Genomic DNA, 20,620 nt, shown 5'->3' on the forward strand with positions numbered 1-20,620 from the left:
ATTCTCCTACTGAGCTGTTGTATTCTGACAGCAGGGAGACTTCCCCACCGTCAAAATACACTGATCAGCGATAGATTCTGAACAACCACAGTGCCCATACATGGATGGAAATTCAACTGAGCCCAGCTGAAGCAGCCAAATTTCAATCCATGCATGCTTGGCTTTTCACTGTACACCTAGAAGCTGGGAAACAATATATGAGGAAAAGCAATTGACAAAGAAGCTATCAGATGGAAGGAGACCTCTAAACCCAAGTCAAAGTTCACTTCTTTCTGCCAATGCAGATAAGGGGCGCCTGAAGATACAAAAAAAGAAAAATGTGCAACTTTGACTAATGTTAAAGTGTTAATTCACCCGTACAGAAAAGATTTAAAGGTGAACACCATACACCCTCCCCACCTTGCCACCCCTGACCTCCCTGTACTTAACATCCAGTGATGCCGAGCGATCATTTCCCATGGAGCCGGTTCCAGTGGTCCAGGGATTTCAAAGCTCCACTATTCTCCCTGTTCCCTGTGCAGGACGGACCAGATCAGTTCACTAATGCCTTGTTTCCACTGAACGGAACGGTTCGGGTCAGTAAATTTGGAGCGGTTAGAATGGGCCTGGTCTATTCTCGTGAGCGTTTCCACTGCAAATCGGACCGTCGGGACCATTCAGGGTTTAGAAAAAATGCCTAGCGCGTCCACCAATCAGTGGAATGTATTGTATCTCCGCCCTAATGGAACCGTTCCATTTTCTATGGCCCCACATCTGAAGCAGGACCCAGAATGGTCCGGTACGGTTCGGTTTAATGGCACACTTTCATAGTGGAAACACCCAAAATAGCGTACCGAACCGATCCGCTCAGTGGAAACGAGGCATAAGACAGCATTGACCTACCAGAATCAACCTGGTCCCAGAAGCCCTGCACAGCGAAGAGGGAGAGGAGCGGAGATTGCATCAAATCCCTGGACTGTCTGCCAGAGCCCTGACAGCTCAACATTACTGGAGGTAAGTACCGGAGGAACTGGGAGGGGGGGGGGGGGGGCTTCGGCGGGGCGGTTGCAGGTAAGGTTTCCAGCTATAGGTGTGGGCCTTAAGCCTTGCCAAAAAACTTCCACAGATGGCATGATTCCACCCTGAAATGTTGCCAAGACACTGCCAACCGAATCAAATACCCTTGCATGCGCACTCTCCACTTTGTTGCTGCAGCTCAGAGCTCAGAACAAACGTTTGGGGGTTTGAGAGATCACAACTGTCATGGTGAGGGAGAGCAGCAAGGGCTGGAAGTGTCTTAGTAACAAGGAAGGATGAAGCCATCTATGGGAGTTTTTCCTCTCAGGCTAGGGGGGTATGTAAATGGCCCACGCCTATAATAATGGCATTACTTCCTCACTTCCTGTTCTTCTGTCTAACTCCGCACAGTAATGCAAGGCTTTCTCCCTGGTGTGGAGTGTCGTGCTCGCCCCCTCCCTTGGACTACAGGAGAGTCAGGACGCTCTCTACATTGCAGATAGAGAAAGGAGCTGTGTGTTAGTGGGCGTCCTGACTCTCCTGTAGTCCAAAGGAGGGGGCGAGCACGACACTCCACACCAGGGAGAAAGCCTTGCATTACTGTGGTGAGTTACAGACAGAAGAACAGGAAGTGAGGATTTCTCAGAAGAAATAAGGACATTTAAAAGCAAAATGGAAGGATGAGGTAAGTGAAGGAGGACTGCACTAAGGTAAAGGAAGCTATTTAGGGAAAACATTTGTTTTTACCTTTACAACCCCTTTAAGGTTTCAAGACAGAGCCTAACCAAAAGGGGTTATGAATTGACCTTCTAGACCTAAAACAAAAACACAACCAAACAAGAACAAGACCACATCATTTCATAACACTTCACTGGTAGCTTTTACTCACACAGGCGTTCCTCTAAGTTAGGTGAGTCACTAGCAGAGTTTCTGCTGTCAAGCTATAAAAACTTCCTTCACACTAATCACTGACAAATCACAAAGCTTTTACCAATGGGATAACAATCAACTAACCCAAATAAGCCTAAAGCTGTCCATCATTGTTGGCTACAGATTGCAAAAGTACATTTTTAGTGACGTTAAATTTTCAAAAATTCCCTGTGTAGTAAATATACATGTTAATACAAAAAAAAAGTTGATTTTGGTGCATATACTTGATTTTTTTCTCTCTGTGTAAATATGTATGTCAAGTCATTCATTTAGTAAATATGGAGTTTTCCTTTACAGCGGAACTAAATTCTCTCAATCAACATTATTTCATTTTTAATCCTTATGCTGCTGTACATCGGAAGGTACTGTATATTATATTTATTTGTGTTAAACTTTATTTTTTTTTACATTTCTTCAACAACTGCTTCCTGGTTTCTGGCCTAGGACAAAATGATGTCATACATCCCACGAGTCTTCATGGGCATTTTCATTTTCTTCCATAAAACCTCATTCACACGGACAGACCGTTCCGGCCCGCCCGTCAGTTTTGACGGCAGACCTGAATGGCCGCTCTATGCATCCCTATGGAGCGTCGCATGTCAGCAGAGACATGTCCGCTGACATCCGTCCCGATCCGCTAAAAACAGACGTATGGGGACACGTCCCCATCTGTCCATGGTGGATCGGGTAAGATCTGATGAAAACGGGCATGCTGTCCGTTTTCATCAGATCGCTCCATAGGAGACAGCGGTGCCCGACAAGCCCCTCCCCGCTCAGTGAGCAGAGAGGAGCTTGTCATCCATCGGCTCAGCGAAGATCTGCAGACAGATCTCCGCTGAGCTGGCGGGAGCAGGCGGACTCCGCCTGTGTGTATGAGGCCTAAGGAAGTAGAGGCTTTCTTAGCCAAGCACCCTCTCCTGTCTGAGCCAAGGGCAGATGGATTCCAGGAAATAAATGCTACATGAATCAATAGTTCTTACTCACGATGGCTGCAGCTAAAAAAGATAGGGGGGGTTTAAAAGTAATTTTTCAACAAAATAAAGCATGGAGACATGGATGGATGGGCGAGTTTGCTTTGGATATTAAAAATGAATATAGGGTTTTCAGTTTGTGGTGATCAGATACAGTTTAGTTCAATTGTAATCTTAGAATCAGACGCAGAGTGGGATATCACAAAACATAACATAACAAAATTTGAAAGACATACCATAGCGGGAGGACATTAGTGGCGAAAAGACAGGTGGCTGCTTCATAACAGGTGGGAGGATCATTGGCAAATTCTGTCCCTGCAGCTTGAGTTTGATAAATTTCATTGCGATGGAAAACTCCATCTGGTCCATCTTGCCATCTTTGTTGAGGTCGGACAGGGCCCTGTGGGAGGAAAAAAAAAAAATCTGACATGTGGAGGACCCATTTCATCGTACAATTACCTGTTTTGGGTAAGCGCCGCGACTCTGCAAGCACTTTGGGTCTTATAGTGTACATTTCAAAAAGGTAATGGTGTCAAACCGCACACTAAAAAACATTTTAACTATTGTCTTGATTTCTGAAAATTGGCAGCACAACCGGATGGTTAGGCCAACATCTGTAAAACTGCAGTGCGAGATCATCTAAAATCACTGCTAGCCTTAGGACCGCTCATCTCAGGAAATGTTGTAAGGTCACTATTGTGCTGCTCAATGTTCTCTTTGCTGAAGTGGAAGCGGCAATGCATGCATCTCCATGCTTCTGTGGATCTGTGCTACCTCTATATTTCCAGATGCTGTTTTGGTATTTCTCCACCAGCAATCAGAGGAGCAGCTTTGACATGGGGAAATTAACCCTGCCTCTACCAAGATGGACAAGAGAAACAGTGTAGGACAAGGAAAGGTACACTATATTACCAAAAGTATTGGGACGCCTGCCGTTACACACGCATGAACTTTAATGGCATCCCAGTCTTAGCCCATAGTGTTCAATAATGAGTTGGCCCACCCTTTGAGTGAGTGAATAACTTGTATAGCGCTACAAATGCTAACTGAATCGCCTCAAGGCGCTTGTGCAGCTAGAACGGCTTCAGCTCTTCTGGTATGGACGAGAAGGCCTGGCTTGCAGTCTCCGCTCGAATTCATCCCAACGGTGTTCTATTGGGACGAGGTCAGTCAAGTTCCTCCACTCCAAACGCGCTCATCCATGTCCTTATGGGCCTGGCTTTGTGCGAGGCCCCCCGATCCCCCCCCCCCCATGTGAATAAGTACCCCTACGTATTCACTAAAAACATGGGCAAAGTAAATATAAAAAAAAAAGTCCTAAATGGAAAAAGAAAAAAAGAAAAGAAAAACATTTTCCCCCAAAAAAAATCCAGTGTCGATCACAATTCCCTGCTGACAGCAGAGGAGCCACGTTAAGGACGCAACGAGCACCGACTCCATATCAACCAGCTTATCCCTGGTCATTAAGGATGCTGATGGGTGCCAACTCCTTGACAACCAGCTGAATTGTGACAACCAGCCAATACTTATTTAATGCATGCATTGGTTTATTTTTTTTCTTTAGTGAATTGACATTAAAAGGAGAGAGCCACGAAAAAAGGGGAAGCTCCACGTGTTTGACTCATCCCCCCCCCTCCGGTGCCACATTTGCCACCTTTCAGAGGGGGAAGGGCTACCCATTTTTGACAGGTACCCGTCCCCACTTCCTGGAGACCTCAGTGATATTCCTCAGAAGTACGGCCCCCTTCCTCCGCCGCCAGGCCGGTTAGAAAGCACAGAGCGCTTCACACAATGCGCCGTAGGGAACTGGCTTTAAAGCTGAAAGGCTTCACTTCCGGTTTCCCCAACCACAAACGGCGGTAGCACACGTGAGCAGAATGGAAAATCTGCTGGGGTGCTGACATTGTGGGATCCCTGGATAGGTAAGTGTCCCAATATTAGCAGTATTTTTAGCTGCTGACTATTTGGTGGGGGGCCGAACTCCTCTTTAATGCAGTTTTATGCTGCATTTACCAAAAGTGTTTGCTTTTTGAGGTAAATATCGTATAAAAGGGATAATATATATATATATATATACACATATATATATTCACACACACACACTATATATATATATATATATATATATATATATATATATATATATATATATATATATATATATATATATATATATATATATATATATAAATAAATAAACAAGCTCAGTATGACAATGGAAGAATGAATAGAAACACTCCCACTCACCCACATTTTATTGATTAAAGGGGTTGTAAAGGTAAAAATAAATGCGAGCATGAGTGTCAGGACGCCCACTAACACACAGCTCCTTTCTCTATCTGCAAAGTAGAGAGTGTCCTGACACTCTTGCTCGCCCCCTCCCCCCTCAAGAGGCTTTCTCCACACCAGGGAGAAAGCCTTGCATTACGGTGTGGAGTTACAGACAGAAGAACAGGAAGTGAGGATTTCTCAGAAGAAATAAGGACAAGCAAAAGTAAAGGATGAGGTAAGTGGAGGACTGCACTAAGGTAAAGGAAGCTATTTAGGGAAAACATTTTTTACCTTTACAACCCCTTTAAGAAAAGCAATTCAAATAAGATTATAAGCACAATAAAAAAAAAAACCAAAGACTAAAACTTCAACCTCTTTTGCTCAATAAATACACTGACTATATTCGACTGTGAAGTAGGAGCCAACCAGGAACTCTGCTGAATTGTGCCGTGCCTAACATTGGGCATCATCTGAATGCCAAGCCAAGTCTGCCACAGATATTGGGTGGAGCCAAGTTCTTTGGAAATGAAAATGCATTTTATACACATCAGCTACTTTACAAATGTGGATTATGCATGTTTTCCCCATGTATGGTTCACTTTAAGAGACATCAACTAAAAAGTGAAATGAAAAACGGGGGTTCAGCAAACATTTACAATAAAAAAATGTGAAAAGCACAGTACTAGGAGCAGCACAGAACTAATCCCACAAACATGGATATAAATAATGAACGGGATACATGCAAGAACATTCATTAATTAAACATGTAATAAATCAAATATCAATGCGATCGCCAGTGTCTGCTGAGTGAAAAATGCATATTAATATGAAGATTAAAGTTTTAGCACTGCCGAGCCCAAGAGAATTGCAGCTTCTTTTTCCCTGAGCATCAGAATGATGAAAAGCCCCTGAAATTCTGGCATATACATGTAGATTTTTTATTACTTGCTCTTTTATCCAAATTACGTAGCAATTTAGGTTTTATGTTCCTTTAAAAGGCCAGTCAGCCTAAAAACAAGATTTTTGTTTTGGTTAGATGGTGAGAAGCTGACCTGAGGCACTAGTTAGCTATATTTCAATGACTCTAGGGGTAAAATCTCAGTATCAGTTTCTTTTCTCATTAGGGCTTTAAAAAACATAAGAAAAAAAAAAGCCCCTGTACAAATATCAGGGATGGAGGACTGAATGGCGTTGGGACCCTAGGTGGATTTTACTCAGTACATACGATTGGTATTGTTACAATACTCTACCACTGTTATCCTGGTGGGGAATCCGAGTGATGTGTAGGCTGCTTCCATATACCGAGGGACTTCCATATGAAACCTCGGGCAACCAGTATAATGGTCTTTTTAAAGACTTGGAGCACCACATTGAAAAGTTAAAATCCAAAATAGAAGATTTTATTTCAAAACGTGGTTGACTCCACAGCCAATGCATTACAGGCACATTGTCCTGCTGCCTTCTTCAGGACTTAAAGCGGTGGTTCACCCTTATTGACAACTTTCCATCATTAAATTAGGCATAGTAGCACGAGCTACAGTATGCCTGTATTTATTTTTTTAGCCCGGTACTCACTGTGCAATCCTAGCGAGATGATTCCGACTCCCCGCGGGGAATGGGCGTTCCTATCCAGAGGCAGCATGATTGACGGCCGGCTATGGCGCGTCACGCTCCCCGAAGATAGCCGGAGTAGGTCTCGGCTCTTCACGGCGCCTGCGCACAGACTATGCGCAGGTGCCGTGAAGCGCCAAGTCCTATTTCCGCTATTTCCGGAGAAGCGTGACGCGCCATAGCCGGCCGTCAATCATGCTCCCTCTGGATAGGAACGCCCATTCCCCGCGGGGAGTCGGAATCGTCTCGCTAGGATTGCACAGTGAGTACCGGGCTAAAAAAATAAATACAGGCATACTGTAGCTCGCGCTACTATGCCTAATTTAATGATGGAAAAAAAAAATGTTTTATTAGGGTGAACCACCGCTTTAAAGTGTTACTAAACCCAGGACCCTGCATTCTCTATATCTGGTCTCCCACAGTACACAGAACATGGACATGCAATTATTTTAGTAAATCTAAATTGCCAAATACCTTTTCCATCAGCACTATATAGCAGTCTTGTGACTTCTATCAGCTCCTGCTTAAAGCTTGTAGGAAGAGTTTTCATACTGCACTGAGCTGTCCTACCAGGATCAAAGACCCTTGACCCTCTGTCTGGACAGTGGCAATTGGCCATGTGCTGATCACATGCACTCTCCAGAAAGAAAGAAAAAACTCTCTAGCCATACACATTAAACTGAGCATGTGCAGCCTGACTCCAGAAGCTTTGTCTTATCTGGACCTGTTCTGAAGTCAGTGGAACAAGGGGAGGATCAGAGAATCCAGGATCAAACACCCTTTTTCATAATGCAGAGGATTAACCCCTTAGGTTACGCAGCGAGTATAAGAAGCATGCTTTACTGCATATGCAGTGAGTGATTTTACTGTTGTGGGTTCAGTGGCACTTTAAGAAAGATGACTTGGAGTTGGAGGACTTGAACAGGAAATGGAGGACTTGGGAGCAGGATAATTGTGTACTAAAAATCTTGATCTCCTTCAGCAGCTGATAAATACTTGCAGCTCAGACTGTGCAACTGCACAAGGGCCCTTTGAGACTTAAGGGCCCATTTATGCTGATGTGAGCTTTTTCAATATTAGGCTTCCTTGGACCTGGACAATGCTCATAGTTATTGCAGTTAAGAAGCAGGAGGCATTGTCCATGATGTCCTTACTCTCATGTTTTCCAACACCCAGGTAAGTGGGCAATGAGCACTTTCTACACTCCTGTCTGACCACCAACATTAAAATGTGTGATTTTCCCATTTCTTCTGCACTCATTTGGATTGATAGTGATGGCCATGTTCTCTGTCTGACCCCAGCTGAACATTATATGTCCCTAAGAATGTTAAGGATAGCAAAGATTATGTACTTCACTTGAATCTCTCCATCAATGCACATTGAAGAAAAGCTTGTACTTGGGCAGTTAGATTGTATGGGGAGGTCCAACAATTGTTCTTGCACAGGTGCCCTCTCGGTACAGTTAAATGGGTAAAGTGATGGAAAATCAAACAGTTACAGCTGTCACCAGTACAAGAGAAGAGTGATAATATTCCAATTGGTACATCTGTTCCGGTGATTTGGGTTTCCCGACTCTATATTCCGGTGCCACAATTGGCACCTTTTGGTGGGGGGGTGTGACAACGACGACAGGATACCCGTCTTTGACAGGTATCCTTTCCCACTTTCGGGAGTCCGGGCTGTGGCCTGTGACGTCACTGCGGGGCTTTCTCCTCCTCCCCAGCCGACGGGCCAGTAAGAGAGAGGAGTGGGACTCGCGCATGCGCAGTAGGGTTCTCGCCATGAAGCTGAAAGGCTACACTGCCAGATTCCCTTACCCGCAATGGCAGCAGCAGCAGCACCTGACCGCTGATGGAAACAATTATTAAAAGCCAGCAGCTGTAGTATGTGTAGCTACTGGCTTTTATTTCTTTGTATTTGTTTGGGGGGGCGGAACACCGCTTTAAGCACATTGGGCTTACCAAACGCCAATTTCACAGGACTTTGGTAGAGGCTTTCCAGCCTGTAGAAGCACCTCCATGTCTATGGGGGTTAGTTACAAAAGGCAAATCCACTTTGCACTACAAGTGCACTTTTAAGTGCAGTCGCTGTAGATCTGAGGGGTAGATCCGAAATGAGGGGAAGCTCTGCTGATTTTATTAACCAATCATGTGCAAGCTAAAATGCAGTTTTTTATTTTACTTGCATGTCCCCCTCAAATCTACAGCGACTGCACTTGTAGTGCAAAGTGGATTTGCCTTTCGTAAATAACCCCATATGTGTCCATGCAGCCAGGAATTTACAGCCATATTAGACAAGGAAAGTTTACAGGCTGAAAAAAAAAAAATGCTCGGGAGAGGAGCTGAAGAGCATAAAGAAAACTCTGAAAGCGCCTAAACACTTGTAAAAGCACCTACAAGACACATTTAGGCGCGTATGAGTTACATTTATACGACCATGGCTAATCTGCAATATCCTGCAGAAACCATTGGGAATCTGAGGCGATTTGCCGCAATACTACCAGCCATCACCAAAAAAGCCCTAAGAACTGAGCGACTTTTGAGAATCGATCAACGATCGACTAGCAAAAATCTCAGCCGTTTACCCCAGCCTAAGCACACTTCTTGTGCTCTGATCAACACAAGATCGGCAGTAAAACACCGACTAGAAATCCATGATTTCATTCTACAACACGATCTAGACTGCCTCTTTATTACAGAGAGCTGGCTTACAGCCGACTAACACCATTCTAGGAGAATTGGTGCCAGAAAACTATCGTATTATAACGGAAAATAGAATAGGGCAAAGAGGAGGAGGCCTGGCGGTGATCCATAAGACTCATCTTGCAATCGCTAAACCGGTCCTTCAAAACCCTCTCCCATTCATGGAAACCCTTACCCTGCAACTACAAACAAACTCCCAGGAGACCGTCCGTATTCTACTCTGCTATAGGCCCGTCCGTATTCTACTCTGCTATAGGCCACCCGGGCCAAAATCGCAGCTTTTACTATCATTGACGGACTTCATCTCCACTTACACCCTCAACGGCAAACATCTTTTGCTGCTCGGGAACTTTAATCTCTGGGCCAACTCACCACAAGACCCCGTGGCCGACGCCTGTATTGACCACCTGGAAGGATTAGGGCTACAACAAACTAGTATGTGGGTCCACACATGCTTCAGGTCACACACTTGACCTTATTTTCAGGCAAGATCTGGAAATAAAAATTTTGGAAAATGAACCGTTGCCATGGACAGATCACCATGCAATCAAATTCATCATTTCCGAATTCCCCCCCTCAACAAAAACATCAAATCTAGTGACAACACACTGGACTAGATGTCAGAAGAAGCTCCATTCGGAACTCTTCAAAACCACATTAAGGAAAAAAATTAAAACAATTCAGCCGCATCAAACGGCTGAAGAAACACTGGATGCCATAAACACATCCCTATTACAGTCAGCCGACTTAATAGCGCCGAAACGTAAAACCTGCATCCGAAAAAATACCTCCAGCTGGTTCAACAACCAACTGGCATTACTGAAGCAAGAGCGCAGAAGGGCGGAAGCTGCCTGGAAAAGAAGCTCTTCAGATGAGAACCTCATCACCTACAAGGCCACAACAAGAAAATATCATAAAGAAATCTTCAAAGCCAAGAAAAATTATTTTTCTGAGGCTATCAACAACGCCCTAAATCGCCCACGCGAACTCTTCAAGCTGGTCACTCAGACCATGAATCCAGAATGTCTTGAAACCCCCAATTCGGATACCCAAGAATTTTGCAATGAATTGTCGGATTACTTCATTAATAAAATCAAGAGAATCCGGGAAAGCATTCAGCAAAACAACACCCCCCCCCCCCCAACATTATCCATACAATACCTGCAGTAATTCACCACAATTAGGTAAGTTTACGCTGGAACCCATCTTTATCCATGCCACAAAGAATATCATTGGTACTTTGCGTAATGGCACAGCACCAAATGATATCATCCCCACTAAACTGCTGAAGGAATGCGCTGACATCTTGGCACCTCCTATCACGCAGCTTATTAACCAATCATTCAAGGAAGGTATAGTGCCTTCCCAGTTGAAAGATGGCATAATCCGACCTATCTTAACCACTTAAGCCCCGGACCAATATGCAGCCTAAAGACCCAAGGTGTTTTTACAGTTCGGGACTGCGTCGCTTTAACAGACAATTGCGCGGTCGTGCGACGTGGCTCCCAAACAAAATTGGCGTCCTTTTTTCCCCACAAATAGAGCTTTCTTTTGGTGGTATTTGATCACATCTGCGGTTTTTAGTTTTTGCGCTATAAACAAAAATAGAGCGACAATTTTGAAAAAAAAGCAATATTTTTTACTTTTTGCTGTAATAAATATCCCCCAAAAACATATATAAAAACATTTTTTTTCCTCAGTTTAGGCCGATACGTATTCTTCTACCTATTTTTAGTAAAAAAAATCGCAATAAGCGTTTATCGATTGGTTTGCGCAAAATTTATAGTGTTTACAAAATAGGGGATAGTTTTATTGCATTTTTATTTTTTATTTTTTTTTTACTACTAATGGCGGCGATCAGCAATTTTTTTCGTGACTGCGACATTATGGCGGACACTTCGGACAATTTTGACACATTTTTGGGACCATTGTCATTTTCACAGCAAAAAATGCATTTAAATTGCATTCTTTATTGTGAAAATGACAGTTGCAGTTTGGGAGTTAACCACAAGGGGGCGCTGTAGGAGTTAGGGTTCACCTAGTATGTGTTTACAACTGTTTGGGGGTGTGGCTGTAGGAATGACGTCATCGATCGTGTCTTCCCTATAAAGGGAATGACGCGATCGATGCGCCGCCATAGTGAAGGACGGGGAAGCCGTGTTTACACACGGCTCTCCCCGTTCTTCAGCTCCGGGGAGCGATCGCGACGGAGCGGCTATAAACAAATAGCCGCGCCGTGGTCCCGGATCGCTCCCCGAGCGGACCCGACCCCCGCATGTAGCGGGGGGGTCCCGATCGGACCCCCCACCCGCTAATAGGCGAGGACGTACCTATACGCCCATGTGCCTGTACGTGCCATATTGTGGACGTATATGTACATGCGGGGGTCGGGAAGTGGTTAAAGAAACCCACCCTAGACCCTAAGGACCCAATTCACCGCCGTCCCATAACAGGCCTAAACGTTCTCTCAAAGGTAATGGAAAAAGTAGTGGTACAACAGCTGCAACAGCATCTAGATACCCACAACCTACTTGATCCTTTTCAATCGGGCTTCCGTCCTGGACACGGGACGGAAACAGCATTGGTCAAAATATGGGACGACGCTCTCGAGGCCGCAGACGAAGGAGAATCTTGTCTTCTGGTTCTGTTGGACCTAAGTGCAGCCTTCGACACTGTAGACCACAAGCTACTTTTGACTCGGCTAGCTGAAGTAGCCAAAGTCGCAGAAGACGATTTATCTTGGTTCTCCTCTTTTTTGGACAACCGATCGCAAACAGTGAAGTTAGGACCTTTCACCTCTGAGAAACGCACATTATCGTGCGGAGTCCCTCAAGGATCGCCTCTGTCGCCGGTGTTATTCAACATCTATCTTCGACCGCTTTTTGAAATCATCAGCAGCCAAAAACTGCTTTATCACTCATATGCAGACGACACGCAACTGTATTTCCGCATTTGCAATAAAAAGGATCACCACCTCAATCTAGAGACATGCCTCTCTTTGATAGAGAACTGGATGACAAAGAGTTATCTTAAACTCAACGGAGCGAAAACAGAACTTCTCCTGTTTCACGCCAAGCGTATGAAACAACCTGCAACAACTTGGACCCCCCGCCCATTCTGGGCAAAATCATCACCCCTAGCGCCAAAGTCAAAAGTCTCGGGGTCATCTTCGACTCCTACATGACAATGGATGCACAAATAGGGTCAGTAGTCAGCGGATCTCACCATCTGCTGCGCCTACTACGCAGACTTACTCCTTTCATTCCCAAAGAAGACATAGCGGTCGTGGTGTAAAACTCGACCGCTTTGTAAAACTCCAGACTGGGTTATGCAAATGCCCTTTACCTCGGACTCCCAAAATACCAAATCGCTCTGCAAGTCGTTCAAAATACGGCCGCTAGACTTGTGACTGGGAAAAAACCATAGGAATCAATCTCACATTCACTGAGAACCCTTCACTGGTTGCCAGTAAAAGACAGAATTGCTTTTAAAGCACTCTGTCTAACGCATAGATGTATCCATGGGAATGCTCCCCATTATCTATGCGAAAAAATAAAAGCTCATAATCCCAATCGCGTTTTGCGATCCACCAATCAAAATCTTCTTCAGATACCGAAAGCCAACTACAAATCCAAAGGAGAAAGGAGATTCGCGGTCCAAGGTCCCAGACTATGGAACGCTTTACCAACCAGCATTCGGTTGGAGGAGAACCACTTAGCATTCAGGAGAAAGATCAAGACTCATCTCTTTTGATACCAAAGGAGACAGGAACAACAAGCGCCCAGAGGCGATTAAGTTCGCATGTGTCGCGCTATATAAGTTTTCATTCATTCATTCATGAGTGGCAATGCATTCCATTGGCCAGAATAAATTGATAATCTGGCCAATTGAATCCATTAACATTCACATGCTGGAAACGCCTTAACGCGTATGCAATATGCAGCTTTAGATGCCCTTTTTTTTTAAGGTAGCTTTTCTCCTGCAGCAGATCTGGTTGGTATTCAGAGGAGCAAAGAAAACACCCTGTGTGCAAGAAGACTAATGGTTTAACACGAGGGAGAGAGAATAAACCAAGAAAAAATTCAAATGGCCAAGATCAAAAAACTGGCAGAATGACCACACTTACGACAACTACCTAGTAGTTAAAGTGGTTGTAAAGGCATTCGTTTTTATTTTATCTTAATGCATGAATATAAAAAGCCTTCTGTCGGTTGGAGTGTATTTACGGATGTTCACTGCACCATGTTCCTATACTTGCTTGTTATGCACTTTTCTTGATGATTCATGTACCTCCCTACCCTGACCTTGTATTGTATGTTGATACACTGTTTTCCTTCTTTTTATTCTCAATAAAAACTTATTGAACAAAAAAAATAAAAAGCCTTCATACTTACCTGAGCCCCATGCTGATCCAGCGATGTCCGCGAGTGCCTCGCTTGTCTAAGACTCTACCTCCTGATTGGCTAAGACACAGCAGCAGCTCCATTAGCTTCTGCTGCTGTCAAACTCAGTTAGCCAAATCGGGAGAGAGAGGGGGTGGGGATGACCCGCAGTTCTATGTCTGAATGGATTCACAGAGCTACAGCTTGGCTCAGGTGCCCCCATAGAAAGCTGCTTGATGTGGGGGCACTCAACGGGGGGGGGGGGGGGTCAGGAGTGCCAGTGAAGGACCCAATAAGAGGAGGATCTGGGCTGCTCTGTCCAAAACCACTGCAACAGAGTAGGTAAGTATAACATGTTTATTTTTTTTCCCCCCAATAAAAATAACGAGACTTAATCATTTTAATGTTAGGTCTATTTTTTGGCATTTTGGGTTTTCCTGGCATTGTAGACACAAACATGGTGACCAACTGGGTTTTTATGGGAACGTAAAAAAATAAATAATCTTACCATATTTCTGCGAGAACCGCTGGAGGAAGGCCTGATTGTAGAAAGAAACTTTTGGCCTGGTCCCCTATAATAGAGAAAAAAGATGACAAGTGAAATAATAGTGCACACCACCACTTACCCACCATGAAAACCTTTACAATATTTTACCAATCGAGATGAAATGTAACAGCCATTGCTTTATAACAAGATCTCTTAACCTTTTCAGACAACTACAGACCCCCATGAATTGCTCCAGCATTATTTTTTCTTCTCTTACCGTATTCTCGTAGCAAGAAAATGCTTTTATTACTCTGACATTACCAGGCTAGTATTTTTAAAGGGATAAAACATGGGGAAATATGCATGTATTGGAGAGATGTGCTCAATAATGTTTGATTTTATTTTTCCATGACAAAACACTAACTACAGCTACCATAAGGCTGCTTTTCACACTGGAGCCGCGCTGGCGGTAAATCGCTGCTTGTTTAAGCTGCGCTTTTCAGCTGCTAGCTAGCTGCTGTTTTTAACCCCCACTAGTGGCCAAAGAAAGGGTTAAAACCGCCAGTGTTGTGGTGCTTCCGAAGCGCTGCCCAATCATTCCAAATGGGCAGGGGTGGTATAAGAGCGCTGTTTACACTGCTCCTACACCACTCCAAAGATGCCGCTTGCAGGACTTTTTTCCCATCCCGCAAGCGCACCGCCTCAGTGTGAATACACTCGGAAGGCATGAGAAGCAGCTTTACAGGCGCCATTTTTAGCGCTAAAACACCTGAAAACTGCCTCAGTGTTAAAGTAGCCTTAGAATGTCGATATCCATTTTTGAAGGATTCTGCATTCTATTTACCGTAAAAAAACGAGTGGAAAAGCCGACCCGAATATAAGCCGAGGCATCCAATTTTACCACAAAAAAAATGGGAAAACTTATTGACTTGAGTATAAGCCTAGGGTGTCCATCTGCATGCCTCACTGTGTCCATGTGCATGCCTCACTGCGCCCATGACTAGACTGACGTTTAACATGGGAATCTATGGAAGGGGTGGCCGGCTTTGAAGAAAAAAAAAAATCAGTGCTCCCCAGTTGTAGGTGCCCCAGACAACAAACTTTGCACACTTGTAGAGGAAGAGTGGGGCTACACGTGTGCCAAGTTTGGGGTCCAGGGGACCTACGGCCGGCCGGTACCGGGTCCCCAAAGTCTAGAAGATCTGGCGCAAAAAAGGTCAGGGGGGCATTTTCAGCACAAAAAAAAAATGTGCTGAAAAACTCGGCTTATACTCGAGTATATAAGGTTTTCCATATTATATATATATTTTTATTTATATGTTCAGGCTGCTATATAGTAAGTGGAAAATAAAATAGTACGGCATTGTATCCATAGAAGAGCAGTGTTGCTGCCAAGGCTCTTTGGGATTTCAGTGGAGCAGTTGCAATGTGCACAGAAAATGACAAGATCGACAAAATTCTTAGAAGATAAACAGGTATTTTTAGCACTTGCCAATCAAATATAAAACAGTTAAAAAATGAACAAATAAGAGCTGTTAATTTTTAACGGTTTTCATTCACTTTATGTGTAATCAAGTTTTCTAAAAAAAAATAACACGTACACACAAAAAAAAAAAAAAACAGCACATGACATACTGTGGACATATATACAGTACATATAACAATCCATAGCTTCATCAAGGGCCACAAAACATATAATAAAGTGGTTGTAAACCTCAGACATGAAATATGAACAAATAATTTCCCTCTAAGGCTCCATTCACATCTAGGCAGACAAATTCGCGGCGTTTTGTCCCGCGAATTGCGGCGGCAAAACACTGCGATTGTCCGCCTAGATGTGCCCCTCTATGGAGATGGTTCCCGAACGCCGAAAGCCACCTGAAAAAAATGTCCGGGACCTTTTTTCAGGCGGCAGGCGACAGGCGTGGAGATGTGAACCATCTCCATAGAGGGCAATGTCTTTTCATCCCTCTGGCGGCAGCGGCGTCGCACTACAGGCGACAAAACGCCTAGATGTGAATGGGGACTAAAGTGTGTACTTGTCTCATTCCGGCAGCCAAGTGTAATTTCTATCTGTGGCCTCATTGCTCTGCTATCAGCATTAATCACTGCCGACAAATTTTGTGACACCAAGAGAAAAAAGGTGACAGGGGAGGATCTACAGCACACAGCCTGTGATTGACAGCCTCAGCTTTGTTCCTGAGTGCTGTTTGAAGGGGTGGTGGTGTCCCTTCCCTTCAATCAGCTCTCAGAGCTCTTTTAACTGAGCTTTGCAGAGTAACTTTAGCTCACTGCCCCGTTCTCCGACAGCTCAGACAAACTTTAAAAAGTCTGGTCTTTCAACTGGTGTAGAGAAGGGAATACAGCAGATAAACAAGTACAACTTTTGTAGGGGGATTTCTTTCATCTCTGTATATCACCTGAGGCCAGTCACTTCAAAGGCTGTAAGGGTTTACAACTCTTTAGGATGTACAAGCAAAGGTTGGAAAGTCTTACTTTTAAATCTCTGTACATGCTTTTACCAAGGTCACCCAATATAGATTACATTCAAACCCAATTGTGTAATAGTTTGCTGTGACATACAGTATCAACTGGTTATTGGATTTAAATAATGTAGAGGTCCCTCAAAGTGCCAATATGGGGAAAATGCATCAACTGGGAAATTCTCCATGATCAGAATAGATATCCACAGACTTTGTATACTCTTCATATCCAATAAGGAAGTGACTGATTGCAAACTGACTGGAAGATTCAAAGAACTAGCTAAAGCACCGACTAGCACCCTGGTAGTTCATTGAAAACCACAAGCAGACAGCCACCAAGGCCGTCGCTACTTGTAGTTACCACATTTACAGGACTCTGAAGGAATGAGGAGGCTGGCTGGGTGGATGAAGCCTCGCTCGTCCGTCCCCACCCCTTTTCCTGACCGGCCGGTCTGCGTGCTCGGATAGGGGTCTGGTAGGGGATTTGGGGGGAACCCCACGCAGTTTTTTCGGCGTAGGGGGTTCCCCAGACCTAAGGGCCTGGTATGCTCCCAGAGGGGAAACCCATGCTGGTTTTTTTTATTTAAAATTTGGCGTGGCGTTCCCCTGCGGGAGGGAGGAGCTTACCTTAGAACAGGTTCACACTGGGACAACTTCCTCTAAACTTGCCTCACTGTGAACAGGTATCCGACTTGGAGGCGACTTCCATTGAAATCAATGGGTACAGGTCGCCTACAAGTCGGATTGAAGTAGTACAGGAACCTTTTCTGAAGTCGGAGCGTAGTGTACATTAACCACTTGGGATCCGCCTGCCGTCAATTGACGGCTACAGCGCGGATCCCAAAAGCCAACAGGACGTCAATTGACGTCCGCCCCTTTGGGCGGTCCCCGAGCGCGCAGCGGGGAAAATCTGTGTTGGCCGTGTCCCTTGGACACAGCCAATTACAGATCGCCGCGAACGGCCAATCAGAGTGGCCGTTTGCGATGCGATCTGTGCGGCCAATGAGAGATGATCTCATATGTAAACATATGAGATCATCTGTCATTGCCGGCTCACACAGAGACAGCGGTGCTGTCAGGGGAGAGAGGAGACCGATCTGTGTCTCTTGTACATAGAGACACAGATCGGTCACCCCCCCCAGTCACCCCCCCTCCACCTACAGTTAGAACACTATATAGGAAACATATTTAACCCCTTCCTCACCCCCTAGTGTTAACCCCTTCAATGCCAGTCACATTTATACTGTAATTAGTGCATATTTATAGCACTGATCGCAGTATAAATGTGAATGGCGCCAAAAATGTGTCCGATGTGTCCACCATAACGTCGCAGTCCCAATAAAAATCGCAGATCGCTGCCATTTCTAGTAAAATAAAAAAATAAATAAAAAAATTCTGTCCCCTATTTTGTAAGCGCTATAACTTTTGCGCAAACCAGTCGCTTATTGCGATTTTTTTTTTTACCAAAAATATGTAGAAGAATACGTATCGGCCTAAACTGAGAAAAAAAAATATATTTATTTTTTTCAATTGGGATATTTATTATAGCAAGAAGTAAAAAATATTGTATTTTTTTCAAAATTGTTGCACTTTTTGTTTATAGCGCAAAAAATAAAAACCGCACAGGCGATCAAATACCACCAAAAGAAAGTTCTACTTGTGGGGAAAAAAGGACGTCAATTTTGTTTGGGAGCCACGTCGCACGACCGCGCAATTGTTCGTTAAAGCGACGCAGTGCCGAAAGCTGAAATTTCACCTGGGCAGGAGGGGGGTATATGTGCCCAGTAAGCAAGTGGTTAAGACGGCTCCCATTCATTTTCTTGACCGCACGACTTGGGGCGACTTGAAGTCGGATCCCAGGTCGCCCCAGTGTGAACCGGCTCTAAAGGAACCTATTTAGAAAATAAAAAAACAAACCTTTACAACCCCTTTTTAATGGTCCAGGTTTGGCAGAATAGATCATAATTTGAGAACAAACCCACCTCTTAGGTCAGGGGTTGACAAATTTGCTTGGAATCTAGGAGCCAGGTAAAAAAGTTAGGAGCCAGAAAACGCGCCCCGTCCCGACGAGCTTGCGCGCAGAAAGCGAACACATACGTGACCAGCGCCCCCATATGTAAACGGTGTTCAAACCACACATGTGAGGTATTGCCGCGATTGGTAGAGCGAGAGCAATAATTCTAGCCCTAGACCTCCTCTGTAACTCAAAACATGCAACCTGTAGATTTTTTTTAAACGTTGCCTATGAAGATTTTAAAGGGTAAAAGTTTGTCTGCATTCCACGAGCGGACGCAATTTTGAAGCGTGACATGTTGGGTATGAATTTACTCGGCGTAACATTATCTTTCATAATATTAAAAAAAAAATGGGGATAACTTTACTATTGTCTTATTTTTTAATTCAAAAAAGTGTAATTTTTTCACCAAAAAAGTGCGCTTGTAAGACCGCTGCGCAAATACGGCATGACAGAAAGTATTGCAACGTTTGCCATTTTATTCTCTAGGGTGTTAGGAGAAAAAATATATATAATGTTTGGGGGTTCTAATTAGAGGGAAGAAGATGGCAGTGAAAATAGTGAAAAATGACATTAGAATTGCTGTTTAACTTGTAATGCTTAACTTGTAATACCAACGGCCACCACCAGATGGCGCCAGCTCACATCTGGTGGTAATAACTTGTAATACCAACGGCTCACCACCAGATGGCCCCAGCTCAAAAAAAAAAAAAAAAATTTTTTTTTTTTTTTTGCCCCCCCTTCCAAGCCAAGTCGCCAGGGCCCCATTTCTAGTCGCCATGGCGACCTGGCGCCCGGGATTTGTCGAGCCCTGTCTTAGGTATTAACTGTGAACAAATAAAAGGTAAGTTTCTAACTAAAACCAACACCAACATTGATCCATTGTAGAATTTTGCAAATGCAGATCGCTCAGTGCATTGGCCAATGAACTCATAAGGGAATGCATCTATAGGAGAGTTCTCTAACTTCTCTGAAAAAGGAAGGGGAGATGATGACCCGTCACAAGTGTGACCACAAGGAGGATGTGATAGACAGGGGATTATCAGAACTACGGAAAACAGAACACATTGTTTGTTTTACATATCCATCCTGAAAAATGTAATGTATTTGGGATAAGTGAACTTGCTATCTGCAGAAATGACTAGTTACAGCAGAAAAAATCATTTAAATAACAGCAATTTATAAAGAATACTTCACCCTTACTGTAACCCCCAAAGCACGAATAAGGCTACTTTTAATATGCATTAGCTCATATTATATATGCAGACAAAGGATTGGCCTTCTCTTTATTCCTGTCCTTGAGTATTACCATCAAGGGCTTTACAAGCTGAAATGTATACATTTTTTTTTACTTTAAAATAGAAGTTCAGGATTTTTTTTGTGTTTTTAAGTATCGCACTTACCTAGGTGGATGCAGCATTGGACCAATGCTGCATCTGTTTCCTGCCGGTGCATTGCCAGGAAATGAGATTTGCCATCGGATGAGATGGTCCGCCTCCATCACATCCTATTGGCTCACTCCTGTCACGTGACATATTTAAACGTCAAGTATCGACGCGAACATCAGTCTCAGCTAGGCTATCATAGGGAGAGGATCTCCTCTCCCTGTGATAGCTGAAGCTGCACGGAGCTGGTGCACGGAGCTCACATGGCCTCTGTGGCCCGATTCCGAGAGCGGAATCGGGCCACAGAAGCTCATACATTTAATAGGCTAATAAATGTTCTCCTTTATTACAATGTCAGGCTAATAAATGTTCTCCTTAATTACAATGT

The 20,620-nt window shown here is 44.0% G+C and overlaps 1 protein-coding gene across 7 annotated transcripts in view; it reads right to left on the reverse strand.

Annotated features, from left to right (window-relative positions):
- ITSN2 (intersectin 2) overlaps positions 1-20,620 on the reverse strand; it is a 270,233-nt gene that overhangs the window by 151,713 nt on the left and 97,900 nt on the right. For all 7 annotated transcript variants that reach the window (XM_040348499.1, XM_040348497.1, XM_040348495.1 and 4 more), the window contains 2 exons: positions 14,372-14,435; positions 3,134-3,297 (listed from right to left, as the gene is read on the reverse strand). In XM_040348499.1, coding sequence (XP_040204433.1) covers positions 3,134-3,297; positions 14,372-14,435 — 228 coding nt within the window. The remainder of the gene's footprint in view (positions 1-3,133; positions 3,298-14,371; positions 14,436-20,620) is intronic.

Source organism: Rana temporaria, chromosome 4 (genome assembly GCF_905171775.1).
Source record: "Rana temporaria chromosome 4, aRanTem1.1, whole genome shotgun sequence".
Taxonomy (NCBI): domain Eukaryota; kingdom Metazoa; phylum Chordata; class Amphibia; order Anura; family Ranidae; genus Rana; species Rana temporaria.